General features: G+C 54.4%; 1 protein-coding gene across 1 annotated transcript in view; it reads right to left on the reverse strand.

The window, feature by feature from the left end:
* Positions 1–26504, reverse strand: part of LOC117650708 — a 138169-nt gene that overhangs the window by 35786 nt on the left and 75879 nt on the right. Inside the window, exon 2 of the mRNA XM_034394293.1 lies at positions 4671–4879. Coding sequence (XP_034250184.1) covers positions 4671–4879 — 209 coding nt within the window. The remainder of the gene's footprint in view (positions 1–4670; positions 4880–26504) is intronic.

A 26504-nucleotide genomic window follows, 5' to 3' on the forward strand; every position in this document is an offset into this window, starting at 1 on the left:
GACGGGCTCATTAGTGATCGCGCGCAAACGACGTCACTCTTTCTCCTTTTTCGGGGCAGAGAGAGAGAGGGTAGAAGAGGAGAGAGAGAGTGAGAGCCAAGGTAGAGAGGGGGGAAGAGGAGGGAGTCCCGCCTTACGTGGTCCCTTGCTAGCCTCATCCAGTCTGGCTGCCCCTGAGAGAGAGGGGGGGGGGGGTAAAAAAACCTGTTGTTATGTTTGGAATCCACTCCACTTACATCCGGAATGCTAACCCTGGCCGGCCTGCAGACAAACTTGAGCTTCCTCCCTCTCTCCCTCTCACACGCACACAGCGACACGACGGGGCGGTCGAAGCCTGAATCTGGCCTCGGCATGCACGTCATTAGGTACAATTGGATTCCCCGGCGGGGCGATAGGACGGCCGTGTGTGCAGCTGAGGAGCTCCGGGGGGACGTGGAGGGGGGCAACAAGTCAGCCATAGCCTCCAGGGTGGCTTCGTGCATTTAGCAGTGATGAGAGACGGCGTGGAGGACCGTCCGCCGATTCAAGGACGAACCCCGAGCGAGACCACTTGCCAGCAAAACACGTTCACGAGACAAAGTGTAGGGTTTTACAACCCTTTCCGTGTCTCCTCCCTGTCTCCCTCCCTCGTCCCGGGACGCGCGCGCCGCCGTATTCGAGCGGGCCGGACCCTTTCCCTCACCGCCTTCCTGACGCCCCTCAGAGCTGTTTTTAATTTCGACGGGGCACACGCCTCGCCGCGCCTGCCTTGGTATGAAACTCGCTTATTAGAGAGAGAGAGAGAGAGAGAGAGAGAGAGAGAGAGAGAGAGAGAGAGAGAGAGAGAGAGAGAGAGAGAGGGAGAGAGAGGGAGAGAGAGAGAAGGGGGAGGAGGAAAACAAGGCAGTCTGGACACCAGCCTGGACGGCAATAGCATTACGAATGCGACGCCTCGGCCATTTTCCGAAGGGCCCCTTCGCTTGCTTCGCTGGCTTCGCTTGTCAAGTTGGTAATTAGTGACTACCGGTCGACGTCCCGACGTCTGGACCGGCAAAGGCCGGGCAGACTGCACAGTGGGCCAGAAGACCGGCACAGGCGGCCAAAGTTCTCGACGCCCCAGAGTCGCTAAACAGGGCATGAATCGAACGTGGTGACCCCACCAATGGATTCCTCGTTTGGTGAGCAATCCATTGGTGGGGTCACACGTTCGGTTCAGGTCCCATTTAGCGACTCTGCAGGCCAAAACGCGTCTAGAATTTTGTCCGCCTCCACCGGTCTTCTGGCCCACTGTGGACTGGAGGGGACGTTGGAAGAGGAAATGCAAGTTGGGGGAGGAGCCGCCTCGGGCAGGTTTTCCGCCGCAGCTCCGAACTGACCTCGAGCACAGCAACAACAATGCTATTGCTTTCCCGCCCAACATACTGCTGAAATTCGCTTTAGGTTGGCGGCAGTGTAGTCGCAAAGAGGCGCGCAGCGGTACGTACTTCTGCCCCCCCGGGGCCGCCTCAAACAAAAAAACATAAACAAAAACGGAAAAAAAAGAGGCGCTATGGCAGACATTTGTAACGCGAAACCAATTGCGACAAGAAGTACCGCGCACCATTGCGAATGCAGGCTGCGTGTCGGGGCGAGGCGGGGTGCGGCGGGGTGTGGCGGGGCGGGGTGCGGCGGGCGCAACGCGCGGGGGCTCATAAACAAATGGCCGTTTAAGGCTGCGTGGGTAGTCGCAGATGTTCGTACTCGCGCATTGTGGCCATGGCGAGCAGCGCTGAAAAAATTATTGGCATTCCGGTTGCGAGCGTGGCGTGGCGGGGCGGGGCGGGGCGGGGCGGGGCGGGGCGGGGCGCAAACACCCAGCAGCACCATACACTGTGTGCAAGCGACGGCCAGCGACGGACTGAAGGCACCGCAATCTCAGTGCTACCGCCTCTTCGCTGCTTCGTGGACGTATCGCGTTTTCAAATTCAGTCCGCCCCGCCTGTGGGGCTTCCATGCCACGTCCCTAACGCGACACTCACACTCCCACACACACACACACACACACACACACACACACACACACACACACACACACACACAGTGACCGAGTGTCGGAATAAACGACGGGGATAAATCTAGCCGCCCCCTCCATCTCTTTTTCATTTACCCCTAGCGCACGGCGACGCTCGCGGAGGTTAGAGCGCCAGTTTACAAAATATGGGGTGGCCCCCGCCTTTTTGCACACGGAGAGGGTGGGTGGGGGGGGGGGGTCGCTATAGGGGCGGGGATTCGGTGTCCAGACCGCGTGCCATACGGCCTCTAATTACGGCCTACCCACGCAGACAAACGCACACACACCTACTCACACACACTACGTCTCTCTCCCACGCACTCACACACTGCATCTCCCTCACGCGCCCGCCAAGCAGGCAGCTCACCGAAAATGTTTAATTCCAGCAAAAGAATTTTTTGGCGGCCTAATGCTTCTTGACGTAACACACTGCCGCCGTGGGAGGGGGTCCCATCTCTCTCTCTCCTCTCTCTCTCTCTCTCTCCCCTCTCTCTCTCTCTCTCTCTCTCTCTCTCTCGCAAGCTTTGAGCCAATCGAATCGAGGCAATTAGTGCCAGTCGTTGGGTTTGCCGCTCTGTTTCGATTATCTCGATTCTCAAGTGGGCGTGTGCGCGCGTGAGGCGGCAGGGCACAGTGGGCCAGAAGGCCGCTTGAGGTGGCCAAAACTCTACACGCGTTTGCAGCTCTAGAGTCGCTAAACAGGACTCTAACCAAACGTGTGACCCCACCAATGGATTCCTCGTTCTGAGACCAATCCATTGGTGGGATCACACGTTCGACTCGAGTCCTGTTTAGCGACTCCGGAGCTCAAAAGTAGGCTAGAATTCGGCTGCCTCCGACGGTCTTCTGACCCACTGTGCAGGGCCTTGTCGAGGGTTCCGGGTCTCGGCGGTAGCGGAAAAAAATTCTTGCTGCAGACGAGCAACTTTCTGGACCGTTAGCCTGAGACGGCCAGGTGGGGCCACCGCCCTCGCTGGCAGAAGCACACTGCCCGACCCAGCATGACCTTCGACCCCAGCGCCGCCCCCGCGAAGCCACCCCCGCGACGACGCCCCCGCGACGACGCCCCCGCGACGACGCCCCGCGACGACGCCCCCGCGACGACGCCCCCGCGACGACGCCCCCGCGACGACCCCCGCGACGACGCCCCCGCGACGACGCCCCCGCGACGACGCCCCCGCGACGACGCCCCCGCGACGCTTCGCGACGCCCTCGCTTCTCGGCGGTGGTGCGTAGCCTGCGTGAGGCGTCCTCTGTGGGCCACACCGCCGAGGAGGGGCGCCGCGTCCCCCTTCACCCCGCTTAAAATGTGAAAAATTTGATAAGTTAAAAAAAAATGAAAAAGTTACTTTAGTTTAGGAGACCCGAAAAAAAATCAAGACAGTAGTTTAACCCAGTCCTGCGGAAAGTTGTTGTTTCCCACAAATGAACACGGGCTCTGCTCGCCCCCTCCCCCTCCCCTCGACTGGTACTCACTTTGGCTGTGGTCGGGGCCCCATCCGTTCAGGACACGACCCGCCACTGACCACCATAGGACGGGCGGTCCGCTGTCCGGGGCCACGGCGTGTGCGGAGCCAAGCCTACCGGGTGATTCACGACCCGCCCCGCCCCGCCTCGCCTGCCCCGCCCCGCCCCGCCCGCCCGCCCCGCCCCGCCCCGCCCCGCCCCGCCCGCCCCGCCCGCCCGACTCCGCCTTGCCTCTCGACCCCATTTTGTCCCACTTAATCCAGTTTCCCCGCAAATTATTATGCGGGCGCCACGGCTGCCGCTGTTTCCGCACCTTAACGAAATGGATAAACTGCAATCGTGCCGGGTTCAAATACTAAGCCGCTGTCTTTTTTTTTTGTTTTATTTTATAGCGCTGCGGCGAGACCCCTCAGAAGGGAAAAGAGCTGGAGTCTTGGCGTGGGGCTTTTATACGCCGTAAAATGTGCCACTTCAAGGTCAGACCCAATGAAAAATAAAACGGATTTCAGAGAGGGCGAGCCCGTACATCAGTGGGTGAACGTCAGAGGCACGAAACTGATGTAACTTTAAACAGTTCTGCTTCAGGTTTATGACAGGTTACTTACAAAAATAGCTAAACTCCAACAATTTTTTTTGGCAAAAGTGCGGAGACAGCGGAGCTTCAACGTGCAGTCCGTTCCGCGACGGGTCGATGAAGAGACAATTTCCATTTGTAAAGGACGCCGACTGCACTGCTAGCGTGTCGGGCGTGTGAAGGAATGGTTGATGCCCGAGCCAGCGAGCCAGCCCCATAATGCTTGCACCCCACTGCAACCACTGGTGGGGCACGTCGGTCTGGTGGGGCCAGGCGGGGCCTGGCGGGGCCTGGCGGGGTCCCCTCGTCCCAGAACGGACTGGACTGCATATTTGACAATGGGTTAATCGGGGACGTGCCCCGGACCGCACTCGGAGCACATGCCGCAGACCACCGGGAACACGCCGAAACACGCACACTGCAGGGCCGGATTGGAGTGGCCAGACTAGAGGGCTGGCATCGGAAGAAAGGGTAAGAGCAGGGGGCAAAAACGAAAATCGATGCAAATTTCTGCCAACAATGACACCACTGTGTTTTTGAAACAAATGTGCAGAAGAACGTTTTTCACCAAGTTGTCCTGAATTAGCTGGAAAGACTCACATCGATCTCGGCGCCGGGCACGGTGTGGTTGGTGAAGGCCGGCCGCCTGCCCTTGATGAACGTGAAGATCTTCTTCATGTCCCGGAACCACGCCACCATGTGCAGGTCCGTGAACTGCACGGAGTAGCGGCAGCGCAGCAGCGCCTGCCCGCCCAGCGGCACCCACTGCGGGGCCTCCAGCCGCACCGTGATGCAGCGCGCCGTGTGTGCTGCGCAGAAAAACAGAGCCACACTGTCAAAGCACTAGCCGTGGAAATGACTTGAAAACGCGTGGGAAACGAGAGGGACAGTATTGGAGCCTCTGCACACTCTTTATCGTGAGTTGAAATCTCTGTTGAACTGGGCGAGAGAGAGATAGCTTGCTCGCGTGGTTATCCTCCGTCACCGAGGTGGTGCGCCTTGGAGGGAGAGAGAGGGGGAAGAGAGAGAGTACTGGCGGGCCTTGTGGCAGCGGTCTCGTCCAATTACACGCACACACACAGCGACACACACACACGCGAACTCATACACACACACACACACACACACACACACACACACACACACACACACACACACACACACACACCTTAGACGCACACACACAGGGTTCCCATATTCTATCACCCTTCACGTGTCCGTATAACTCTACATCAACTCCTCTCCCCCGTCACACACGCGCACACACACGGAGTCGAATGTGTGTGCACTTTATGCGACGACTCTAAACAAATTGCCGCGGACACAGCTGGGCCCCGCGTCGGCCGCGTCTATTGGGAGGGATGCGAGTTATAGGCCAGTGGGGAGGCGGTGGTATCGGTACGGCGGGATCAGGGGGACGGGGGAAGGCTGGAGAGGGTGCATAAGGTGGTTTGGAAGGATAGATCAGGAGGGGGGGAAGGGGGGCCACGCCAGGCCACAGGTGCATCGTATTGGCCATCGGCCGCCCGACCCCTAGCCTCGCTTACCCCCTCCCCCCTCCCCACCCCTCACCATTGCCAGCTCGGCCTACCCGCCGATGGCCTTCCCCTGCTGGCCTGTTGCCCCCAGACAAGTTTGCTTTCTTGTCACACACATGCACCCCGGTGCCAGCAGGTCGACAGCGGCGGAGAACGCCATGTTCTATCCACATCACCCTGCACGCGAAGTAGGGAAGAAGAAGAAGAAGAAGAAGAAGAAGAAGAAGAAGAAGAAGAAGAGACGGCGCCTGCGAGAGTATGGGCAGGCAACCCGCACGACTCCCGAGGCAAGCTAAGAATGGCGGGAATGTTTAATTTCTCGAGGAAAGTCGCGGGAAGTGCATCATCCGGCGCACAACAAGGGCGGTTCGCGGCAAGCATGCAGTCGCGGCGCCGCCACACAGCGCTGCGTGTTTTTGTGGCATCTTCCGGGCCGTTTTGGCGGCCAAGACAAGGCGGTGGAACGGAAGCAAGCGGAACGCAGCGACATTGCGGGCAGGCGGTGTGTAGGTCACTCCGTTTTAGGGGCCGTAGAAACTTATTTTTATCCTTTTCGGGGCGGCCAGTGGGGCAGCCAGTGGGGCAACCAGCGCGGCACGGCCGGCACTGGAACTGCGCGGAAGTGGCAGTGCGGCATGCCCCGACACTGGAATTCGTTCGCCGTCGTTCGCCGGCATGCGATGCAATACACTCCGTCGCCTCCATGTCCAGGCAAGGCCGTTGCTGCTCGCTAGCAGTGCGTCTACTGGGTGTGACTACAACGCAGAGCGCCACTTGTGCCGCTCAAACTTGTTGCGCGGAGCTAAGCCGTTGTGAATGCGGCCTCTACGAATCGGGCCTCCAAAGTTGACGCCTTGATCTTGGCACGCCGCTAGACTGGGCTCAGCCGGTAGTGTGGGCACTCGCCCGGAAGTGCGCTATAAGCAGCCTCTTCGAGTGCAGGCCAAGGCCGCGCCGGCGTCTCTCGTCGTGCCGTCTGGAGGAGAGATGGTCAGACAGATATAATTAAATGCGGGCACGAACCCCACCACTGGGAATGCAGGTCACTGTCAACCCTCGCATCGCGGGAAACTCGAAGCCCCAACTTTCTATGACTCTGCAATCATTTTCACAGACCATCACCGTTTACCAATCAATAAAATTAAATTTATTGGCGAGCGATAGCGAGCCCATCCCGTTTTTTGGGGGGCCCCAAAAAAGTGACGGGTCGTGCGTCTGTCCCTCTGTAGTAATCACCTCACGTTTCTCAGCAACTACCGCCAAATAGTTTCAAAATTTTGCACCGGAAGGCTCCTAAATCTCCCCCAGGGGGAGTTTATCTTATATTCACGATTACTATTGTTTGAAATATTCAAAACATTTTTTTGAATTAGGTTCTTAGCGTGGTTAGGTTGGCAGTGGTTGGCAGCTCGTAGAAATTTTTTCATACTTGCGGCCGCGACTCTCAAATACGGGACCTGGCAAAACATTGGCAAATAAAACAAACTAAAGAGCAGAAGGGCTTAGAAGTGAGTACGGTCATAGTTTTTCGATTTTTAGAATGATTGAAACCCCTCCGGAGTGTCAACTCAGTGAAATACGGAAAATGAAAGTGACAATTATTACGCGTTTCGTCCGTCCGTCCGCCCCCTCCCCTCCCCCGCTACACCGCTACAGGGGAAATGTTTCAGTCAGTGGAGTGTGTGTGTTTTGAAAATTGCAAGAATGATTTGGTCTTTGTAAGCTTTGAGATGTTTTTCCTTTTTTATTCTCAGACATTATTTTTTAGTTGTTTGTTTTGCTCAATAACAGTTAGAAAATATATTAATACATTCTATAAGTAAAAACCCTGATACTAATTTGCCAAAATAAATAGTCTTTGCTGACTCTTGGCACTGATTCGGGGAAAAGGCTTCATTGCAATGCTGTGAGTTTACTATAGTACTAACCTTAAAAAAAACCCATATGATGAGTGAGTGTAGCGCATTCAAGGTTTGACATTGACATCAGATTCAATAAAACGATTCACTGACTTGGTCATATGTTTTCATGAGACGTTTCTTTTAACTTAATCATACATTGTCTGCGACAACTGGTAATTTTTTGTTGGTCATGGTTTGAGTTTTCTCTCTTTTTAATTTACTCAGAATGTTAGGTAAATACTTTTGCTAAATGTTTCAAAGATTAAATAACCACATGACTATCATTATGAATAAGAAAACTTGCGTTTAGCAATAAGTGGCCTCGACATTGGATTCTATGAAACGATTCATTGGATCTGACAGAAGGTCTTCTCCGTAAAGTAGTTGCAATCAGACTGCCTGTGAATATGTCTCTTTTTAATTAATGCAGATAAATCAAATACTGTAGTTTAATCCACTAGTTTAAACTAAAAGGGAGAAAGGCTTTTTAGGTATTACTAATAACATTGCGTATTCATAATTCAGTAACAAGGAGATATCGAATGGTAATTGAAGTATTTGTGAATCGTATTAAGCAATTCAATGCTGGCTGTTAAATGTTACTCGACTGAGTAATAGGGTCAGGGTTCATGGCATGACACCATGAACAGGAAACACTCTTAAAAAAAACCCAAAAACTGAAAAACCCCTACTTTCAACTAGAATAACATGATTTTGGACCAAAAATTTTCCCCGGTGTTTCATTGCATCCTGCAGTATTTGGTGTGCTGATCACAAAAATGACTTCCAATTTCATCTCAGACCTTTTCTTTTCCCAAAAATTTACCAATTTTGGACCAAAATTTTTTCATCCCAGTTTTACATAGTTTCCTGCAGTTTTTTGGGGTGCTGATCACGAAAATGACCTCCAATTTCATCTCAGACCTTTTCTTTTCCCAAAAATTTTCCAAATTTTTGGGCCAAAATTTTTTCATTGTGTTTTCATAGTTTCGTGCAGTTTTTGGTGTGCTGATCACGAAAATGACTTCCAAATTTTATCTCAGACCTTTACTTTCCCAAATATTTACCAAATTTTGGACCAAAATTTTTTCATCGAGTTTTACATAGTTTCCTGCAGTTTTTTGGGGTGCTGATCACGAAAATGACTTCCAATTTCATCTGAGACCTTTATTTTTCCCAAAAATTTACCAATTTTGGACCCAAAATTTTTACATTGTGTTTTACATAGTTTCCTGCAGTTTTTGGTGTGCTGATCACGAAAATGACTTCCAATTTCATCCCAGACCTTTACTTTCCCCAAAATTTACTAATTTGTGACCGAAATTTTAAAATTGAGTTTCACATTGTTTCCTGCAGTTTTCAGTAAGATAATCACGAAAATGACATCCGGCCCTTTCATTGCGGAAGACCCTGTATTGGCCTTACTTTGCATATATTCTTCACCATCTTCTGCAAGAATACAGACGCATCGCTCGCCTACTACGCGTCCAAACAAAACGGCGCGTACCCCTAGTTAGCAATTTTTTTTCTGCTAAATAAAAAAAAAAATCTTACAGAAGCCCGGCCAAAACTGGAAGTTTTTTCCTCGCCTGTGCCGCCGTGCACCGCAGGCCCTAGCCGGCCCTAGGCTGCCCTAGGCGCAACAGGGAGGGACGTCGACGCTTCGTGATGGAGAGGGAGCGGAGAAGTTTCACGGGGGAGATTGAAAAATATGGCGGAGGCGGAATCGCTGTGGTGTTTCGCGATTATGAAGGAAAGGGGCACGGCCGGCACGGCGCAGGCGAGCACGGTCGGGCCATCGAGTGCACAGCGGGCAAAAGGAATGGCGAAGCACAGTGCTTTACGGTTTCAGTAGGAAAAGTAGTCCAGAGCGTGCACTGAATCGATTCCCCAGCATTGTCGGCACACTGTCAATGCGAGGATATTTAGACTCGCGTTGGTCCAGCGACGGCCGACTTTGAACCCCACTGTTAAAAAAATTATGAATTTTCAAAGCAATTTTGATGACAATTTTCCGAACACGGATATGAAATTTACAAACATTGCAATTTTCAGAACTTGATGCGAAAATTCGAAACAATTTCGTAAAATTGACAATTGTTGGTAATTTTCAAACCATGTTCTGAAAATTGCGAATCTTAAGTGTTGATTTTGAGCACACAATAGTAATTCTCCGAATCCGATTGTAAATTTCATAACTAGCTCAAGAGGCGTGGCCAAGGGGCGCTGGTAGAGTCATCAGGCAGCTGACCCTCCGCCTCCCGTGGGACGTGGTAGCACAGCGGTAAAGAGCGCGCACCACAAGTCAAAGATCCCGGGTTCGAAACCCACTGATCAAAAGCAGAATCGGTTCACTAAATGGCATAAGGCCGCATAGGTGTTCATATACATGAACACTTGGTCGTCCTTTTGCTTAACTGCCCTAAAATGACCTCGCAAACGCGAATATGAATTTTCATAACATGATATGAATTTTCATAACGTGATTGTAAAACAATTTACAATCATTTGTGATTTTAATTTTCATAACAATTGTTTGTGAAAAAAAATGCCAACCAATGTTATGAAAATTACAACTGATTTTTTTAACAGTGCCTTTGGCCTCCACCGCTCCCTCCTCGGCCCTTTGTTATGACCCTTGCCTCGCCTCCCTTTCTTTCTCGGTTCTTCCTTCCAGCGAATCAGTGGCTGCTTTGCAAGTTCAGTCGCCCGGACTGCTGGCTTCCGCTCGCTACAAAGGCTGGCCAAGGCCGCGGAGGACACGCAGGGCCACTGGAAAACTGTATCAAACTATTCTTTCCTCGTGTGAGCAAACTAAAAGCGACGCCAGTTCGATGAACAGCGTGACCTCTTTCCACTGCCATGCACACGACGCTGGTTAGGCCTTCTTAATGAGGCCACGGGGCTGGCGCGAAAAACAAGCAACTACTGCATCGGCCGGAAAGTTTCCGCAACTGAATCCTCTGGAACGTCGTCCCCGTTGCGGTCCCCGCCGGGGAATCCAGGTGCGGGGGGACGGGCATTACTGGAGTCAAGAGGCGGGGAAGGTAGTTCAGGAGCGGCAGTCTGACTAGCCGAGCCGAGCCGAGCCGTGCCGAGCCCGTCCGCCCCGATGTCTACGGCACCCCGATCTCCAAGTTTGGTAAGCCGAGCCGTGCCGAGCCCGTCCGCCCCGATGTCTACGGCACCCCGATCTCCAAGTTTGGTAAGGCGACCGTAATTGTCACCAGCCTGTGTTCGGGCATGAATCTCACGCCAAAGTTGTGAAATTAATGCGTTTCGAATTCGGAGGGAGACAAGAAAGGTTCTCAAAACCGGAGCTCCGATTTTCAGCCTTATGACCGGCACGACTATCAACTCGTTCCAACCACTGCGGTTCTTAAGGGACTCCTCGCTGAAACCGGAATCGTTTGGTTCCCTCGCGGACTTGATCTTGTGTTTGGTTTGAGGCGAACAAAGCGCAAAACTTCCCGGAGCGGTGCCCACCTAAACTGGCCGTCTGAGCGTTGGCTGCGCGCGTCCCAGCTACGCAGTTCCAACGCAAGGGCCCTTGTCGCGAGGCGTAGCCGACCCAGCGCTGAATAAAGTCTTTTACGAGAGCCTGACCAGGCCCGGAGCAGGGAGATCCAAGCCTGCGCCTGCCTTTGTTCCGAGAATCGCCTTCAATTAGCTTCGTTTCTCCTGCAGCGCCCACCGGCCTGCCGTCCCTTTGGAAGGGTCAAACATTTGAGCAGCACTTATTAATGCCCAGCTACAGTCCTCCCTGTTCACACGGAAAACTCTGAAAATGAGGTTGAGTCAAATCGACTAAAACTTTGTCTTAATCCTAGTGCAGAACTCTTTAGGCAAAAATACAGAATCGGAGCCAGTTTGTTTTCGCCTTATACAGTGAATCGGCAGCTTCACAGTGTTTTCAATACACGAATCCAGTGGCTAAATGGACGAGCAAGGTTCTTTTCTTCGTCTTCCCTTCCCTTTTTTCTCTCTCTTTTTGAACCCTTATCCCAATGTCCACAGTGCGATGGGATCCTGCTACCGCTTTCTTCTCTCCCCTCCCACTCGCTCTCCCGCTCGCTGTCCTGCCCGCCCAGCCGCTCGGTCTGAGGGTCCTCGCGACAGCCCACTGCCACTCCAGCGCGACGGCCGTCCCTTTCCGGACCTCTTCCACGGCCAGGCCGGGCCAGGCCCTCCCTTCTTGACCGTGGACGGTCGTCTGGCCGAGACTTCTGTGTGTGGGCTAATTCTGCAGGCCAGAGTGGCCTCTGCCGGCCTCAGCCAGACCCTCCGCAAGGATTTTTCCTCTGCGAGAAGTTTGTAACAGCCGCGTGGGATGGCCGGAATGATTTTGAAAAAAGGAAATGCGTTTTTCTCTTTTGTGCTGGGCACAAGCCGCGTTGGGGCAGATTGGTATCGCAGCGCTAACCGGACCGCGCGGGCTTCGCAAAAGGACGAACAGACACGCAGACAGACAGACAGACAGGCAGGCAGGCGGGCAGAGCCAGGGAGAAGGCAGCAGGAGTTCCAAGGCCACTGAGGCGGACAATGGCATTGGAAGACCTAACCTATAAATTAGTGGACCCGCAAACGGTTGCAGGCCATAGCGCGGAAAGTAAGAGAAGGGGAAGGGGGCCACCCGGTCGTCCTGCCCAGGGCGTCCTGTCCAGGGCTTCCCCAAGGTGAGACTCACCCCCCAAGTCGGGTACATGCAAGTTTCCCCGAGCGAATAGATCACCAGACAGTGAAGCCCTTTTACAACGATTCAGCTGCCGCGCTTCGCGGTGACACTACGCGGAATGTGCCTCGGACAGAGCCTCATGACTTATTCAGTCGACTAAAAATAACCCAGCGCTAACTCCACTACTACTTGCCACGACTTCGGAAATGCATTTTTCATCGGTCTTTCTAAACGGGTAGCTAATTTGCGTGCAATGGCCCACTTACGCCCTGAGATACGGTCGTGTTATTGTTGCTCTTCCATTACGCCGTGGTCTCTAAGCTTCCGGAGGGTGGGGTGGGGAGGAGGGAAATCATTATCATTTCATTGGGAGACAGGGAGCCTGGTACTTGCTGCGGTACTCACGCCATTTAAAGGCAAGATGGCAGTGAGAACGGAAAATGGGCGTGGGACACGCCAGGCGCGCGGACGAGGGCGGGGTCAGGAGGACAAGGAAGAGAAAGAAAAAGGACGTGGCAGAAACCCTTGGAAAATGCAGTTTGGCGATAGCGAGAGACTCGACTGATATTCATGAGACCAGCCAGACGCAGTGCAGGGGTGGACAGGGCATGTCGCAACTCGACGTCCGCTGACATAGTTCAAGGACACAGTTCCATTTCTACTACGGGAACTGCGTAAGGGCTGGACACCGTGGAGTTTACGGGTGTGCTGAGCTACCACTCTCAGCCATTTACGTCAACCTTCCCGCCTACATGTTGATTTTTTCTCCTCGCCGCGTCTCCTTTTTCTTGAGCTCAGTCACAGCGGTGGGGCTCGTCAAGGACAGAACGTGAGCTTAGCGGGGACTGCCCCACGAAGAGGCCGGGCGGGGATGGAGTTTTTGGGGGGCGGGGCGCGTGTGAGAAAAGGGGAGGGGGAGGGGTGTCTGGCAGGGTGTGAGAGAGGGTCGAGGGGAGGATGGGTGGCCGCATGGAGGTGCCAAGGGATGGGGGCACGGCGGACAATCGAGCCAAGGTTACTTCCTGTGCTCCCAGCGCTGTCTGCTCTCTGTGTGTCCGTCTGTTAGTCTGTCTGTCCGTTATTCTGATTATCTGTGACGTTGCTTCCAATTCAAAAAACGTGAAACAAAACCTGAATTGAGGATATTTTTTCGCCGTGTGTGAGATCTATTCCCAGCCGATCCACATCTACACTGTGACTGCCCCACAGCTTATTGCGGCCGCTGCGCGTTGACAATGACGCCTGGCACCGTTTCTGTCTCGTTTTTTTTCTGTTTTCCATTTTCTTTCTGTCTTCCTTCTCCCTGTTTCTCTCCAAGCCCTCGTCCGTTTCTCGCTCCTCCTCCTCCTCGTGCCTCTCCGCTTGCCATATGCAGGATCGGCCCTTGCCTCCGCAACCGCTGATCCCGACCGTATCGACTCACCGCATGAGTGATGTAATGTGTGGCCACGGTCCGGCGGCTCCATTCCTGGCACCTCCCCTCCCCCATATTGAAAGGGCCCGCGCGGCCGTACGTAAACTGTTGCTTGTGTGGCGATCGGGCTGCCTGCTGGGGCTGCCTGCTCGGGCTGCCTGCCATCCATACAGCAGAGGAATTGGGGCTGGCGCGTTGGCGGGGAGGCGCGGCCACACCAGCGTTGTGCATTGTTGTTATTACCTCGGAGGGGGAGGGGGTCTACCGTCCCGGCGCATGCAAGCTGGCGTCACAGTGCCAATAGTCGCCCTATATTATCCGACCAGCGGCGGCAGCGAACACAGTGAACCGTGGAAAGGAATGTTTCGCTCAGCGATCGGGCAGGGAAAACGTCGAGTGATTTTATTTCATCGAAGGTCAGTGTCAATTTCTGTTTTAACCAAAGTGACTGCGCTTGCAATCAATCAGACGGGACGCACCCTTGCAGCCAGTTCCAAGACTGTGCGTTAACGACTGGGAGGGAATGACCACCGGCTGGCCACGCCGCCACGCACAACGCAAACAACTTGGCCACTTGGTATTCGAGTGGCCGTGCCCGGCCTTCAATCAACAAAGTTGTGCCCGAAGCGCGAAGTGGGCGAAGCAGGCGAAGCGGGGCCACCCTCGGCCCCGGCCTGAGGGGAGCCACTTTGCGTGCAGCGCCCAAGCATTTAGACGCGTGAATGGACGCTGATTTCCTCGGGGCGATCCCTGATTTTCGCTTCAGGATGTTGCTGCCGCGCGCCTGGCTGCGGCTACATTCGTAAAAAAGGCGCTGTGCTGGGAGTGGGGGTAGCGGAGACGGAGTGGGGATGTGCCGCGACGGGCGAGCGGGCAGGGGTCGAGTGGAGGGGGGAGCGGGTCGGGGGAGGGGCAGCAGTGCGGGCGGGCGCTCTTTGGAGTGGCGGTCATGAGTATATATCAACCCTGACACACATTATGCAAACGAGTGTCGCTGTCGGCTGCAGTCCGCCAAGAGGCCGCCGCACACGCGTCCCTTTCCGGCCTCGCTTTGTCTCTCTCGCACCCCTACGGGACCCCCAACGAACGACACAAAGCGTCTCCTATCAGCCGTGACGCTGCGCGTGCTGAGGTAAACCCGTGGCGGCGTTTAAGGCATTCTTCAGCCTGGACCGTTGTTCAGTATGCAAGGCTTTTTAGTGTGTAAATTTAAGTGATGTCACCTCCTCACCGCCGCCCAAAACTCGGGGAAGTCCCCTGAGGCCTTGGCGGTGGCTGGCAGGAGTAAGAGAAGGCGGGGGAGGGGGACGTTGGTGCTGAAGGGGGGGGGGGGGGGGGGGGGTGTGAAGGAGCCGGTGAAGGGGACGGTGAATTTTTCAGGTGCCCGAATAAAACGGGTTGCCCGTCTATCGTGACACTTGGATCTCATCTATCGATCCGACGAAATCCCATGAATACCTAAGTGGATGGAGTGAGAAGCAGGGGAGGGAAGAAAAAAAGGAAGAAACAGAAAGTGGGTTATAAATATGAGTGGCAGCAGTGAGGGTCCGGGCAGGATTCACGGCATCAGAAAACGTGGCTGAGTTTGGTTACTTCGCTGGAATCGACGAGTGTCTCGTGGCTGCCGAATCAGCTGTCAGTTGTTGCACAGACTCGAGGGTAGGTGTGGATGATGAATGATTCCGGGCAGTGGTGGAGTCGGCAACTACCAGAAGCACGGCGAAATCAAAAATGCAACAGAGGCTTCGGCAGATGGGGCCCAACTGTTGCAGTGAGAGTGCGCCCCGATGACGGCGGAGACAGACAGACGGACAGAGAGAGGAGCACTCCGCGTCCCGGCGCTCAAACAAAGAAGACGCGTAATTATTCCACAACATTCAATTTAGATATGCAAATTGGCCGGACGTAATTTATGACGTTGATCCTTCTCTTTTTTCTTCCCCCTTTTCTCGTTTTTTGTGATCTCTTTTATCAGCCACAAAAGCGGAGGAACTAATCAGGAAGAAAGTTGACGCCAGCTGTTAGCCCAGGCTGGCCCGGCCTGGGCAGCCAAGCGGAGGCCGAGGGCTCGGCGGTGCAGTCGGGGCTCTTTATAGACCGCCCAACCCGATCCGGTCTGTCTCCGTCGCACTCGGGGCCCCGCCCACTTAAGCAACAAGGATGCCCAGTGCTCGCAAAATGAAAAGAGCGAACGTCCCTCTCAGCCAACTTTAAAACACCCAGCGTCTCAATTTCCCTCATTTCTTTCTAATTCCTCCTCGAGACGGAGTAGCCGGCAGCCCTGAATCATTCTTTTCTCGTAATTGAAGTATTTCTCACCTCACTCCTCAACAATGCCATGATTAACGACTCGGCTTTGATGAGATCTTTGCTGCGAACCGCGAGCAGCTCATTTTCAGTTTTTGGCTTATTGTTTCTCAACTGGGGGCCCCAAGGGGAAAGAAAAATGATATTCCGACTGAAGCGAGTGGATCGCGTCCTTCAGAGCCAACGACGTAGCGTCGGCTAGCGGGTTTATTGAAAGTGGTCTAAACCAGAACCCTCTAGAGGAGGAACGTTGTTGCTAAGAAGTTTTAAAACAAACTATTTGGTGCAGTGTGGCCCCTGCACCGGGTAGCCCTTGTCGGACAGGCCAGCCACAGCAGCCACCTCGCCCCGAAGGACTCACCTTCCTTCTTTCCCACACCACTGGTGCGACTAGCGCCATGCCCGTGCACAAAGAAGCAATTTATCTTGGGGTCCAGCCCGACCTGCCCCGGACATGGAATTAGGACCCCCAGGAGTGGATAACAACAGGTCAACCTTCCTCTCGTCCGAGCAGACAGCTCCAGCTGTCTAGCTGCCACCTGCTGGTAGTGTACCCGGACTGTCTGACCGCCCCACCGTCCCTCTATCTGTCTGCTACTGTACTTCCCGTTTGCCCGTCCGTCCTGGGTCGTAAATTTGATTATTTCCGCCAACAATACCTGCGAGGTCTTCGATCCTAGTCTTCGGTCTCATCCCCTACCTGTCCGTCTGTCTGTGTGTCGCCGGTCTGTCAGCTCATTTTGGTCATGGCGATGATGGTGTGGCCAGGCACTCTCATTGATGATATTATTTGTGGTCTCCCCCGGGGGGAGGAAAAGGGGGAAGGGGGGGGGGGGCCCTGACAGACTGAGGGCCAGGTCAACTCGGGGGTAACTCGGGGGTAACTCAGGGGTAACTCGGGGGTAACTCAGGGGAAGTCGGGGGAACTCGGGGGGAACTCGGGGGGAACTCGGGGGGAAGTCGGGGGGAACTCAGGGGCAAGTCGGGGGGAACTCAGGGGCAAGTCGGGGGGAACTCAGGGGCAAGTCGGGGGGAACTCGGGGGGAACTCGGGGGCAAGTCGGGGGGAACTCAGGGGTAACTCGGGGGCAAGTCGGGGGGAACTTGATCGACTCGCCCAAACACTAGAAATACGCTCCAAACTAGCACCGTTACCTTTGTCTCGTTGCCCCGATTCTAAAAGTGCCCCTACTTGCCCCTCTAGCTCAGCGGTTCCCTACCTTGGGGTCGCGACCCCAAATGGGGTCGCGAAAAAATTTGAGGGGTCGCGGCGAGGTGGCTGGGGTCGCCTGGGGTCGCGGTGGTTTCCCGGCTGGCCCACACGCCGAGCACTGGCTGCTTAAATGCCGCAAAGTTGATCAAAACGGTCACAAATGTGTGTAAAAGATCGTGTTTTGGGTCGACTTTAAGCATCCACTGCTTCTGATCTGAGGCGGTAAATCGCCCTCCCCCAACGGGCAATTGGTCTTTGGACCTTCCTTTTTCATGCCTTTGTTACGGAGTGCAATTATCTGCCTCAGTTTGGAAGCAGTACTGCCGCAAAGTTGGTCTAAACAGTCACAAATGTCTGTGAAAAATCGTGTTTTGAGCCGACTTTAAGCATCCACTGCGTCTGATCCGAGGCGGTAAATCGCCCTCCCTCAACGGTCAATTGGTCTTTAGACCTTCCTTTAGCATGCCTTTGTTACGGAGTGCGATTATCTGCCTTAGTTTGGGAGCAGTTTTGCCGCAAAGTTGATCAAAACGGTCACAAATGTCTGAAAAATCGTGTTTTGATCAACTTTGTGGCAAAAAATGCTCCCAAACTAAGGCAAATAATCGCACTCCGTAACAAAGGCATGCTAAAGGAAGATCTAAAGACCAATTGACCGTTGACGGAGGACGATTTACCGCCTCGGATCAGACGCAGTGGATGCTTAAAGTCGGCTCAAAACACGATTTTTCACAGACATTTGTGACTGTTTAGACCAACTTTGCGGCAGTACTGCTTCCCAAAATGAGGCAGATAATTGCACTCCGTAACAAAGGCATGCAAAAGGAAGGTCCAAAGACCAATTGCCCGTTGAGGGAGGGCGATTTACCGCCTCAGATCAGAAGCAGTGGATGCTTAAAGTCGACCCAAAACACGATCTTTTACACACATTGTGACCGTTTTGATCAACTTTGCGGCATTTAAGCAGCCAGTGCTCGGCGTGTGGGCCAGCCGGGAAACCACCGCGACCCCAGGCGACCCCAGCCACCTCGCCGCGACCCCTCAAAATTTTTTTGCGACCCCATTTGGGGTCGCGACCCCAAGGTAGGGAACCGCTGAGCTAGAGGGGCAAGTAGGGGCACTTTTAGAAACGGGGCAACGAGACAAAGGCAACGGTGCTAGTTTGGAGCGTATTTCTAGTGTTTGGGCGAGTCGATCAAGTTCCCCCCGACTTGCCCCCGAGTTACCCCTGAGTTCCCCGACTTGCCCCCGAGTTCCCCCCGAGTTCCCCCCGACTTGCCCCCGAGTTCCCCCCGACTTCCCCCCGAGTTCCCCCCGAGTTCCCCCCGAGTTCCCCCCGACTTCCCCCTTTAGTTACCCCCCAGTTACCCCCGAGTTACCCCGAGTTACCCCGAGTTGACCTGGCCCTCAGTTTGTCAGGGGGGGTCACTTTCGCTCTCGGGACTCCAGTAGAGCACGATCACATCCTTTACGCTGCTAAAGATGACTTTTAGCTTCATTGGCTCTTGCCGAACTAAATTGGCAATGAAAATGTTGGGTAGTAGGTGCACTCGCTTGGACAATCATCTGTCTCCGTCACACGTATACGGTGCCCAGTAGACGTGCGAGAGAGACAGAACGCTGCTGTGTTGGGAATCAGTCCGCAGGCCAGCGCCAACTTGATATGAAACATGAGATTGGAAAGACGGTGTGTATGCTGGAGGGAGGGGCGGGAATAGCTCACTGGAATAGAATGCCTGCGAAATGTGCGCAGTGGCGGGGCGGAAGGGAGGGGGAGAGAGACAACGGGGGACGAAATATTCACCGCCCTCTCCCTCAATCCGCTTCTCCTTTCTCAGTTTCGCTTCGACGCCGTCTGATTTCCTCTGGATGCATACGCCATCCGAACGGGTGCCCTGCTCCCTCCCCTGCGTCAATTTGTCTGTTTTATTTTCCTCTTCCGCGACACCTTGCCGGGACGAGCGCATTTCTGCATTTCCAGACTGGAGTCGCTCGGGAAGCGTGCGTGTTAGGGGGCGAAGGGAGGGGGATGGTGTTCAGTCCAACGGTAAAATAGATTTTTCATCTTTAAAAAAATATCCTTGAACGAACAAAAAAACACAGATTCTTGTCTTATGCCTTTAAAAATATATATTTTGGATTCAACTTTAAGAAATTATCTAAGTGAAAAATCAGACTATAATTTTCTATCTGTGGAGGTTGTTGGCTGTGCAGTGGATTGTCCCTTCCTGTCCACTACAAGACATCAAACTGAATAAAACACTTTCACTAACAAAACTCCTGTTCCTCGAGAAACATCCGCTCCCTTGTGTGGCACGTCTTGCGGTGTAGTCTATTATGCATCTCTCGGCCATCGGGAATCAGGAAAGCTGGCCATAGGTCGATGGAGGTGGGGGCAGTCGCTCTGTCTCTGCCGCACCGGGCAGGACGCGCCCCGAGTGCGAGAGAGACTGATGAAGCACTGCCGCCAAACTCCTTGCCGCCACGCTACCACCGCCTGGCGTCTCCGCGTCGCCTCGCGGCCACGGTCGGTGCCGGTCGTTGGCGGGGCCCCTGTTTGCCCAGCCACGCCCAGCCTTTGTAGGTCACCGAAAACAAACAGAGTGGCGACAGCCTTTATTTCGTGCCTCGAAGTGCGTCGCCTTTTCTAGGCATCGTAGCCGGAACCTAACCTAACCTTGGTCCTACCTCACCTTGCTTCAGGCCGTGCTGGCACCAGTGTAAGGTGGTCTGGCCCCGCACATGCTCGCATGCGCCCGCGCACACACCTTGGACCCTGCATTAGCAATGCGTGCTGTACGTCGAATCTTGCCCTCCAGGGTCGAGGCAGATTGGACTGAAGCTGTGTGTGGATAGCACCGACTCGGCACCGACACGTTGATACACTGCTATTTCTTGGACAGAGTAAACAAAGCTACTTTTCCTCCGGAGTTGGTGAAGGACGTCCATCGTGACTTCCTCAGACCTGACATGACTCGAAGTGAGGATCTTCTGAGGTGCGTTGCAAACTCTCAAAAACATTTGTTAAGTTGATCTAGGGTGGGTGTGGTGACCGTTGCATTGGTCCTACACGCCCTAACACCCCCCCCCGCAACACACACACACACACACACACACACACACACACACACGAGATAACAATAACGGTGCAGCGGTCCCCCGAAGGCGACCTGTAGAATTGGAAACGCGCTGGTGTCCCGAGGCTCGCCAAAGTGCCCTCCTGGACCGGGCTTTGAACTTCGGCGCGACCCGACCCCGCGGGCCACGAGGAGACCGGGGCGGGGACCGGGCTGGAGACCCGGCCGGCGACGGCCCCCAGGTGACCCGGAACGAAGCGGACCGAAGCGGACCGAAGCGGGCCGAAGCGGACCGCCGACGGCAGAAGTACCCATTCAATGTACCGATGTGGGCAGGCACCGCACCAGACCAGCCCTGCCGGGTTGCGGACCCGCCTCCGGAGAGGAAACAATTTTATCCAAGATTGAATGGGAAGTGTGGGGCTTCCTCTTTCGGCGGTCGGGTTTGGCGCTGCAAGCCGAGCCACGCCGAGCCGAGCCGAGCTGAGCCGAGCCGAGCCACCACGACCTCGTCAGCTTTCATATTAGCCACGTAAGCCCGAGCGGAAAGACCTACCTCGGGGCACATTAAGGCAGCCGCGAGACAACGCCTACTCGAACAATCTCCACTCGACGCAAAAAGAAAATCACATTGGAGAGAGGAACAGAGTCCTCTGACATTTCTTGGAAGTAAATACGAACTTCAACCCACAGCGAAAAGTCAATTGGCCAACGAAACCCGGTGAGAAAAAGCATAAAAAATAGTGTCGAGTGGTATAAACGGGGATGAGGCTGGACCGCGTGTGACCGAGGGTTATGCCCCCCGCCCTACTCACCATCAACTAGCGGGGCGGTTCGAACCGCCTCGTCATCACTGCGTTCTCTCCTCGCCAGCTCCGTCTTCTTAGTTCCCTCTGCGCGCGCTACTATCAGTGCGCAAATAAAAATACTCGCACAATATGGCAAAGAAAATGGAAGAACGAGGCCAGTTTCTTTTCATGCTGTCCGTAAAAAGCAGTGGGCGCTCGATACTCAGTGTGTATTTCATGGAAAATTTGCGGCGGAGACACAAAATGGCTCCGCTTCTCTCCATCCGGGCGATATATTCGACGGAGTAATGTACGTAGTTCCGGTTCGGCCATATCCTTTTTCTCTGTTTCGGCTCGGCGGCCCCCAGCTGCGTGCAAAGGGCTTCGACAGTTTCCTCCTCATATTCTTTCCAGCCGCTTCCCTTCCCGCTGGGCTGGCACAAAAGTGTTGGATTCGCCTGACAGCGCAGCGCCGCGCAGCGCAGCCCGCGCGGCAGACACTTTCAGAGGGGTCTCAACCCCCTGGCCTCGGGCACGCTCCGTTCGCTTTGGCCACGTTCTGGTCACGGTCAGGTCACACTCAGGTCAGGCTCTAGTCACGTTCTGGCCCAGCTCTGGTCACGGTCAGGTCACACTCAGATCAGGCTCTAGTCACGTTCTGGCCCAGCTCTGGTCACGGTCAGGTCACACTCAGGTCAGGCTCTAGTCACGTTCTAGTCCAGCTCTGGTCACGGTCAGGTCACACTCAGGTCAGGCTCTAGTCACGTTCTGGCCCAGCTCTGGTCACGGTCAGGTCACACTCAGATCAGGGTCTAGTCACGTTCTGGCCCAGCTCTGGTCACGGTCAGGTCACACTCAGGTCAGGCTCTAGTCACGTTCTAGTCCAGCTCTGGTCACGGTCAGGTCACACTCAGGTCAGGCTCTAGTCACGTTCTGGCCGAGCTCTGTTCACGGTCAGGTCAGACTCTGGTCATGCTGTTCTCCCTCTTTGCTCTGGGCACGCTCCAGTCAAAGGTAGCCAAGAGGCCTGGCATTGAAAACGATCTCGGATTCGTTGGCAGTGACGTAACACCTTTGCTCGAGCCTTGCTCTGCACCCTGGGCCTAATCGTGCAGCGTGAGAGAGAGAGAGAGAGAGAGAGAGAGAAGAGAGGAAAAAGTAGGGAAAACGAAAATTCCGCCCAGTTTCAATCTGTTTCTCTCTCCTTGCGTGGGCTTTGCCTGATCTGCGGCGTTGCCCGTCCATTACAAGACGTGGCAGATAGGGCGGCCAGGGGATTAAGGAGAAGGAAGGGGTGGGGGAGGGGGCGGGCGGACGCGGCGGTGTTCTAGACAAGCCATTCATCTTCCCGCTGAAAGAAGGTGATGATGGGTATAATAAGGGCATGTGCGGTAAGCGGCCGGGCCGTGCCGCGGGCTGAGCTGGTCTGCGAAGGCCCTGGCTATTCCACAGTCCTCTGGATGCTACCACGGCCAGCCCCACGGCCAGCCCCACGGCCAGCATGAATGCCAATGAATTACCGGCTTGCAAACACAAGTCTAGCCTTTCGGCCTAATTTCACTTCGACGAGACGTTCCGCCATTTATCTTGCAAAGTAGGCCTTTTTATTTATTATTTCTGAAAGGTTTTATTTTTTTGACAGCCTCGCGGGCAGCTTCTGCTGCGAAATAACAGCCTGACCTCCGCAACAGTTGGCCATCCTGGGCGGGACAGGCGCGCTTTCCTGCTACAAGGTGGCAGTGACCTACAAGGGCCTGGCGTCGGCCTAGGGTCGGGCTGCCTGCGCGCCAAGCCGCCGAGGCGGCCCATCCAGGTCGAGGGTGGTGTCTGTTACTATCTCACTTCCTGGCTTGTTGTTTTAGAAGGGAGGCTCGGCTGCTCCTTCAAGCAGGACGAGGAGGACGAAGGCGCGACGCAGTGCAGCCTAGCAGCAGCCTTTGAATCTCTGAGGCAACTCGTCCCGGTAGACGAAAGCATTCACCGACCGGTTGAAAGAAACACCAAGTCTGCTTTTTTACAGACGAATTTTTTTAAAAATTAACGTTTAACTCCAAACTTGTGCCGATTTTTTCAGTGCCTTTCGCGCGCGAAATTCAACCCGTCCCTGTAATCCGTCACCCACACCACACGGGGCGGCACCTCCACTGCTGTCACTGTCACCTGTTGCTAGGCAACCCATGCAGTCTGCCGGCCCCATTCACATGGCCACCCCGTCACCCATCTTGAAATATTGTTGCACAGTTGGCCGCACTGGGGAAAAAACAACCTCAGCCTCACCGAACAACTCCAATGAATACCAACTTTGCAGGTGGATACAGTTACGGACGTCGAGAAAATGGCCGAGGTGCGTACTTTCCTCTTTCCAATAATAACGCGATACAACTCGAATGGGCAACCTTGGCCCGTGAAAATTAAGCGAGAAATCGAAGTCGAAACCAAGAGAGGCAGCGGACGGCAAAAAGGACGTCGACGTCCAAGGGCAAGCCAGAAGCAAAACACGGCGCTGTTTTATACCTCATTTCCCTCCGTAATTAAAGAAATAGACTCACCTTCCGCATCGAGAGCGAGTGCCACCTTCGGACTACGCAGAGAGAGAGAGAGATAAAGAGAGAGAGAGAGAGAGAGAGAGAGAGAGAGAGAGAGAGGGGGGGGCGGTCGCTGCCTTTCCGTTTCTTCCTTCCTTTTTTCGTTTCCCTCTCTCTCCGTCCCCTCCAGGAGCGATGGCCTGCCTTCTTTAAAATTGGATTGCCAGCAATTAGGTAAGGTGCGCGGGGCGCATGCGTGAAAAGTCTCCATTTTCGTTTTCAGTTTTTCATCGAACTCTTAAAAGGGGAATGACAGTGGCGGTAATAAGACAGCCCAGGTTTCCCTTTCTCTCTCTCCCCTCGCGCCCCCGACCACTCACCCCGGCCTTTGAGAGGCTCTCTGTCGCACGCGCGGCCGCGCGGGCCGTGAGAGCGACGAGGACGGAACGTCGTCCTTCACACGCACGTGTCTACGCGCGCAATATCCTTGCTGCGGTCCTTTGTTACATCGAAAACAATAGCTTTAACTCCACACCCCCTCCCCCTGCCTCAGAGAGACGTGCAGGGCCGCCAGCACACCGCACCTTGGCATACACGGGCCCGCCTACACTGCTCGCAACCAAATTTCTTCCCACAACCACACACAAAAAATTAAAAAAAAAAAAAAATTTCGAGCTAAATTATTTTTTTACGTACGTTTCTACGAGGGTCGCGGCGCCGCGCTCTGCCACCCTCCCTGCCACGTCTGGTTACCCAGGGTTACCCCCACCACCTCGCCGGCCTGGCTTGGCCTGCCTAGCATGGCCTGGCGCGGCCTGGCTCGGGACAGTGTGTGAGCTGTTTGCGCAGGGAGGGCCCCGTACGCGGTAGCGCGGTAGCCCCACAGCGCTCGCTTAGAGAGGGAGAGAGAGAGAGAGCGAGAGAGAGCGAGAGAGAGAGAGAGAGAAGAGAGAGAGAGAGAGATGAGCGCGGGCCAACGGGTTTCGGGCACGCTCTTCTAAAGAGTGCGGCACGCCAAGCCCCACTTGTCCAGAGTGGCAAGGCTGGTTGGGCTGGCGAGGCCGCATTATAGTGGTTAAGAAGTTGAAGCGTTGAAGAAATAAAAACCACCACGGTTGAAAACTGATTTTTAGTACCCTCTAGAAACGGCAACTTGGAGCCGTAGGTCATTCTGGCCACTGTTTCCTCCGGACCTCGCTCTCGTCATCCTGTCCCTCGCCACGTGGTCGCCACGCGTTTGCCGGAAGTATCACCGGAAGTGGCGCCGGAAGTTGGCTCCGAGTTTGCATGATTCATTGGCCTCCCCGGCGACGGCCACTGATAGAACTGAGCTTCACAGGTGCTGCTGCTGTTTGCCAATTCCAAGTGGAGGCGCACAGTCTGCTCGCGCGCCTCGCGTCTGCCACGGGTATTGACATGTTTCTGCTCCAGTCAGAACTGCAAGCAAGTCTAAGGAGGACTGCTCGCCCGGGGGCGCCGGAAGGAACCCCCACCCGGAGAGCGAGGTCTCGCGAGTTGGATAAACATGGCTGGTTGATTCAAACGGTGCAGGAAAGACTCGTTTTCATTGTGTTTCGTTTGTTTCGTCTGACTACGCGTGCTGTTGCGGGAATCGCTGGGGGTGTTCGTCGAGGTGTTCGTTCATTCCGAAACCCCTGCGGACAGCGAGCAGACACCCCAACTTTTTGGCACCGCTGGAGCCGGTGGCTTCACTCAGCCAATTATCCACTTCCATACGTATAGCGCTACCAGATCGATGGCAATCCCTCGCCTCTGTCTGCCTGTCTGTCTGTCCGTCTGTCCGACCGGAATTAGCATGTCGGCCCCATCCTGTTCGGACTGGTGGAAAGTTTCAAACAAGAGCTGCGCGCTGTTCAACCCCCGGGTGCCGCGGCGGGCACCGATTTGCAGGAGGGGAAAAGATTGGACTCAAAGGGGAGCAGAATAATGGGGGAGGGGAGAGAGAGAGAGAGAGAGAGAGAGAGAGAGAGGAGAGAGAGAGAGAAGAGAGAGAGAGAGAGAGAGAGAGAGAAAGGGGGGGGGGAAATCTTTCTTTGGCACAGAATAGCCAAAAACAGCAATAAACACTCCGATGCAGTCGCACAAAGACGTTGCAACTGCTTGACTTTGCTGTTTCGCAGACCCTCTCCGCTCTGAACATTCGAATGCGGGCGGAGCGGGGCGGGGTGCCTCCGGGGACGATTTTTTTGGGATGCAAGTAAACGAACTCAGCAGCACGGTGCCCGATGGAAAAAGAAACTTTGATTGTGTTGCTGGTCCGAACCTGAACAGTAGTTGTATTTTTTGGCGAGCGATAGCGAGCCCATAGGGCTCGTTCATTACGCGAAATATGGCGGTACGAAAGTATGACAAATTCACGGACTGAGACCAGCAGACGACGCCCGCAGACGCTCAAAACTAGCAATATTTAAAACCCTGATGATTTTTTTCCAGATCTATGTTGAGAGTTCGTTCCTCAACACACAAACAGTACTCCGTAACCTTAATTCTTCAATATTTCCTTCAAAGGTTCGAATAAAGGTGGTAAATCGTGGCCTGACCCTCCAGCCCCGTTTGAACTGCCGCGCCTCTTTTCTGTCAAGCCTAGTTTCAGAAAGTATCAACTAAGCTCTCTGAAGCACTTTGGGTGAAAGAGCAAAAATTTTTGTTTCTAGACAGCGTTTTGTTTTGCTCGAGAGGCAGATTATTTCCAAAATTCGATCAATTTCTTTGGCGTCGGCTGCTCCAACCCCAGTTCGCGAGAGAAGTTTTCGTGTCCTTTCCCGGGAGTGACATAAAGGTACGCCAATGCACGAGCCCTATGCCGTGTTTGGGGGTACCAAAAAGTGACTGGTCGTGCGTCTGTCTGTCTGTCTGTCTGTCCGTAACTCACTCACGTTTCTCAGCAACTACCGCACAAATAGTTTCAAATTTCGCACCGGAAGGCTCCTAAATCTCCCCCCGGGGGAGTTTATCTTATATTCACGATTACTATTG

This window comes from Thrips palmi, unplaced genomic scaffold (genome assembly GCF_012932325.1).
Source record: "Thrips palmi isolate BJ-2018 unplaced genomic scaffold, TpBJ-2018v1 HiC_scaffold_10, whole genome shotgun sequence".
In the NCBI taxonomy this organism is placed as follows: Eukaryota; Metazoa; Arthropoda; class Insecta; order Thysanoptera; family Thripidae; genus Thrips; species Thrips palmi.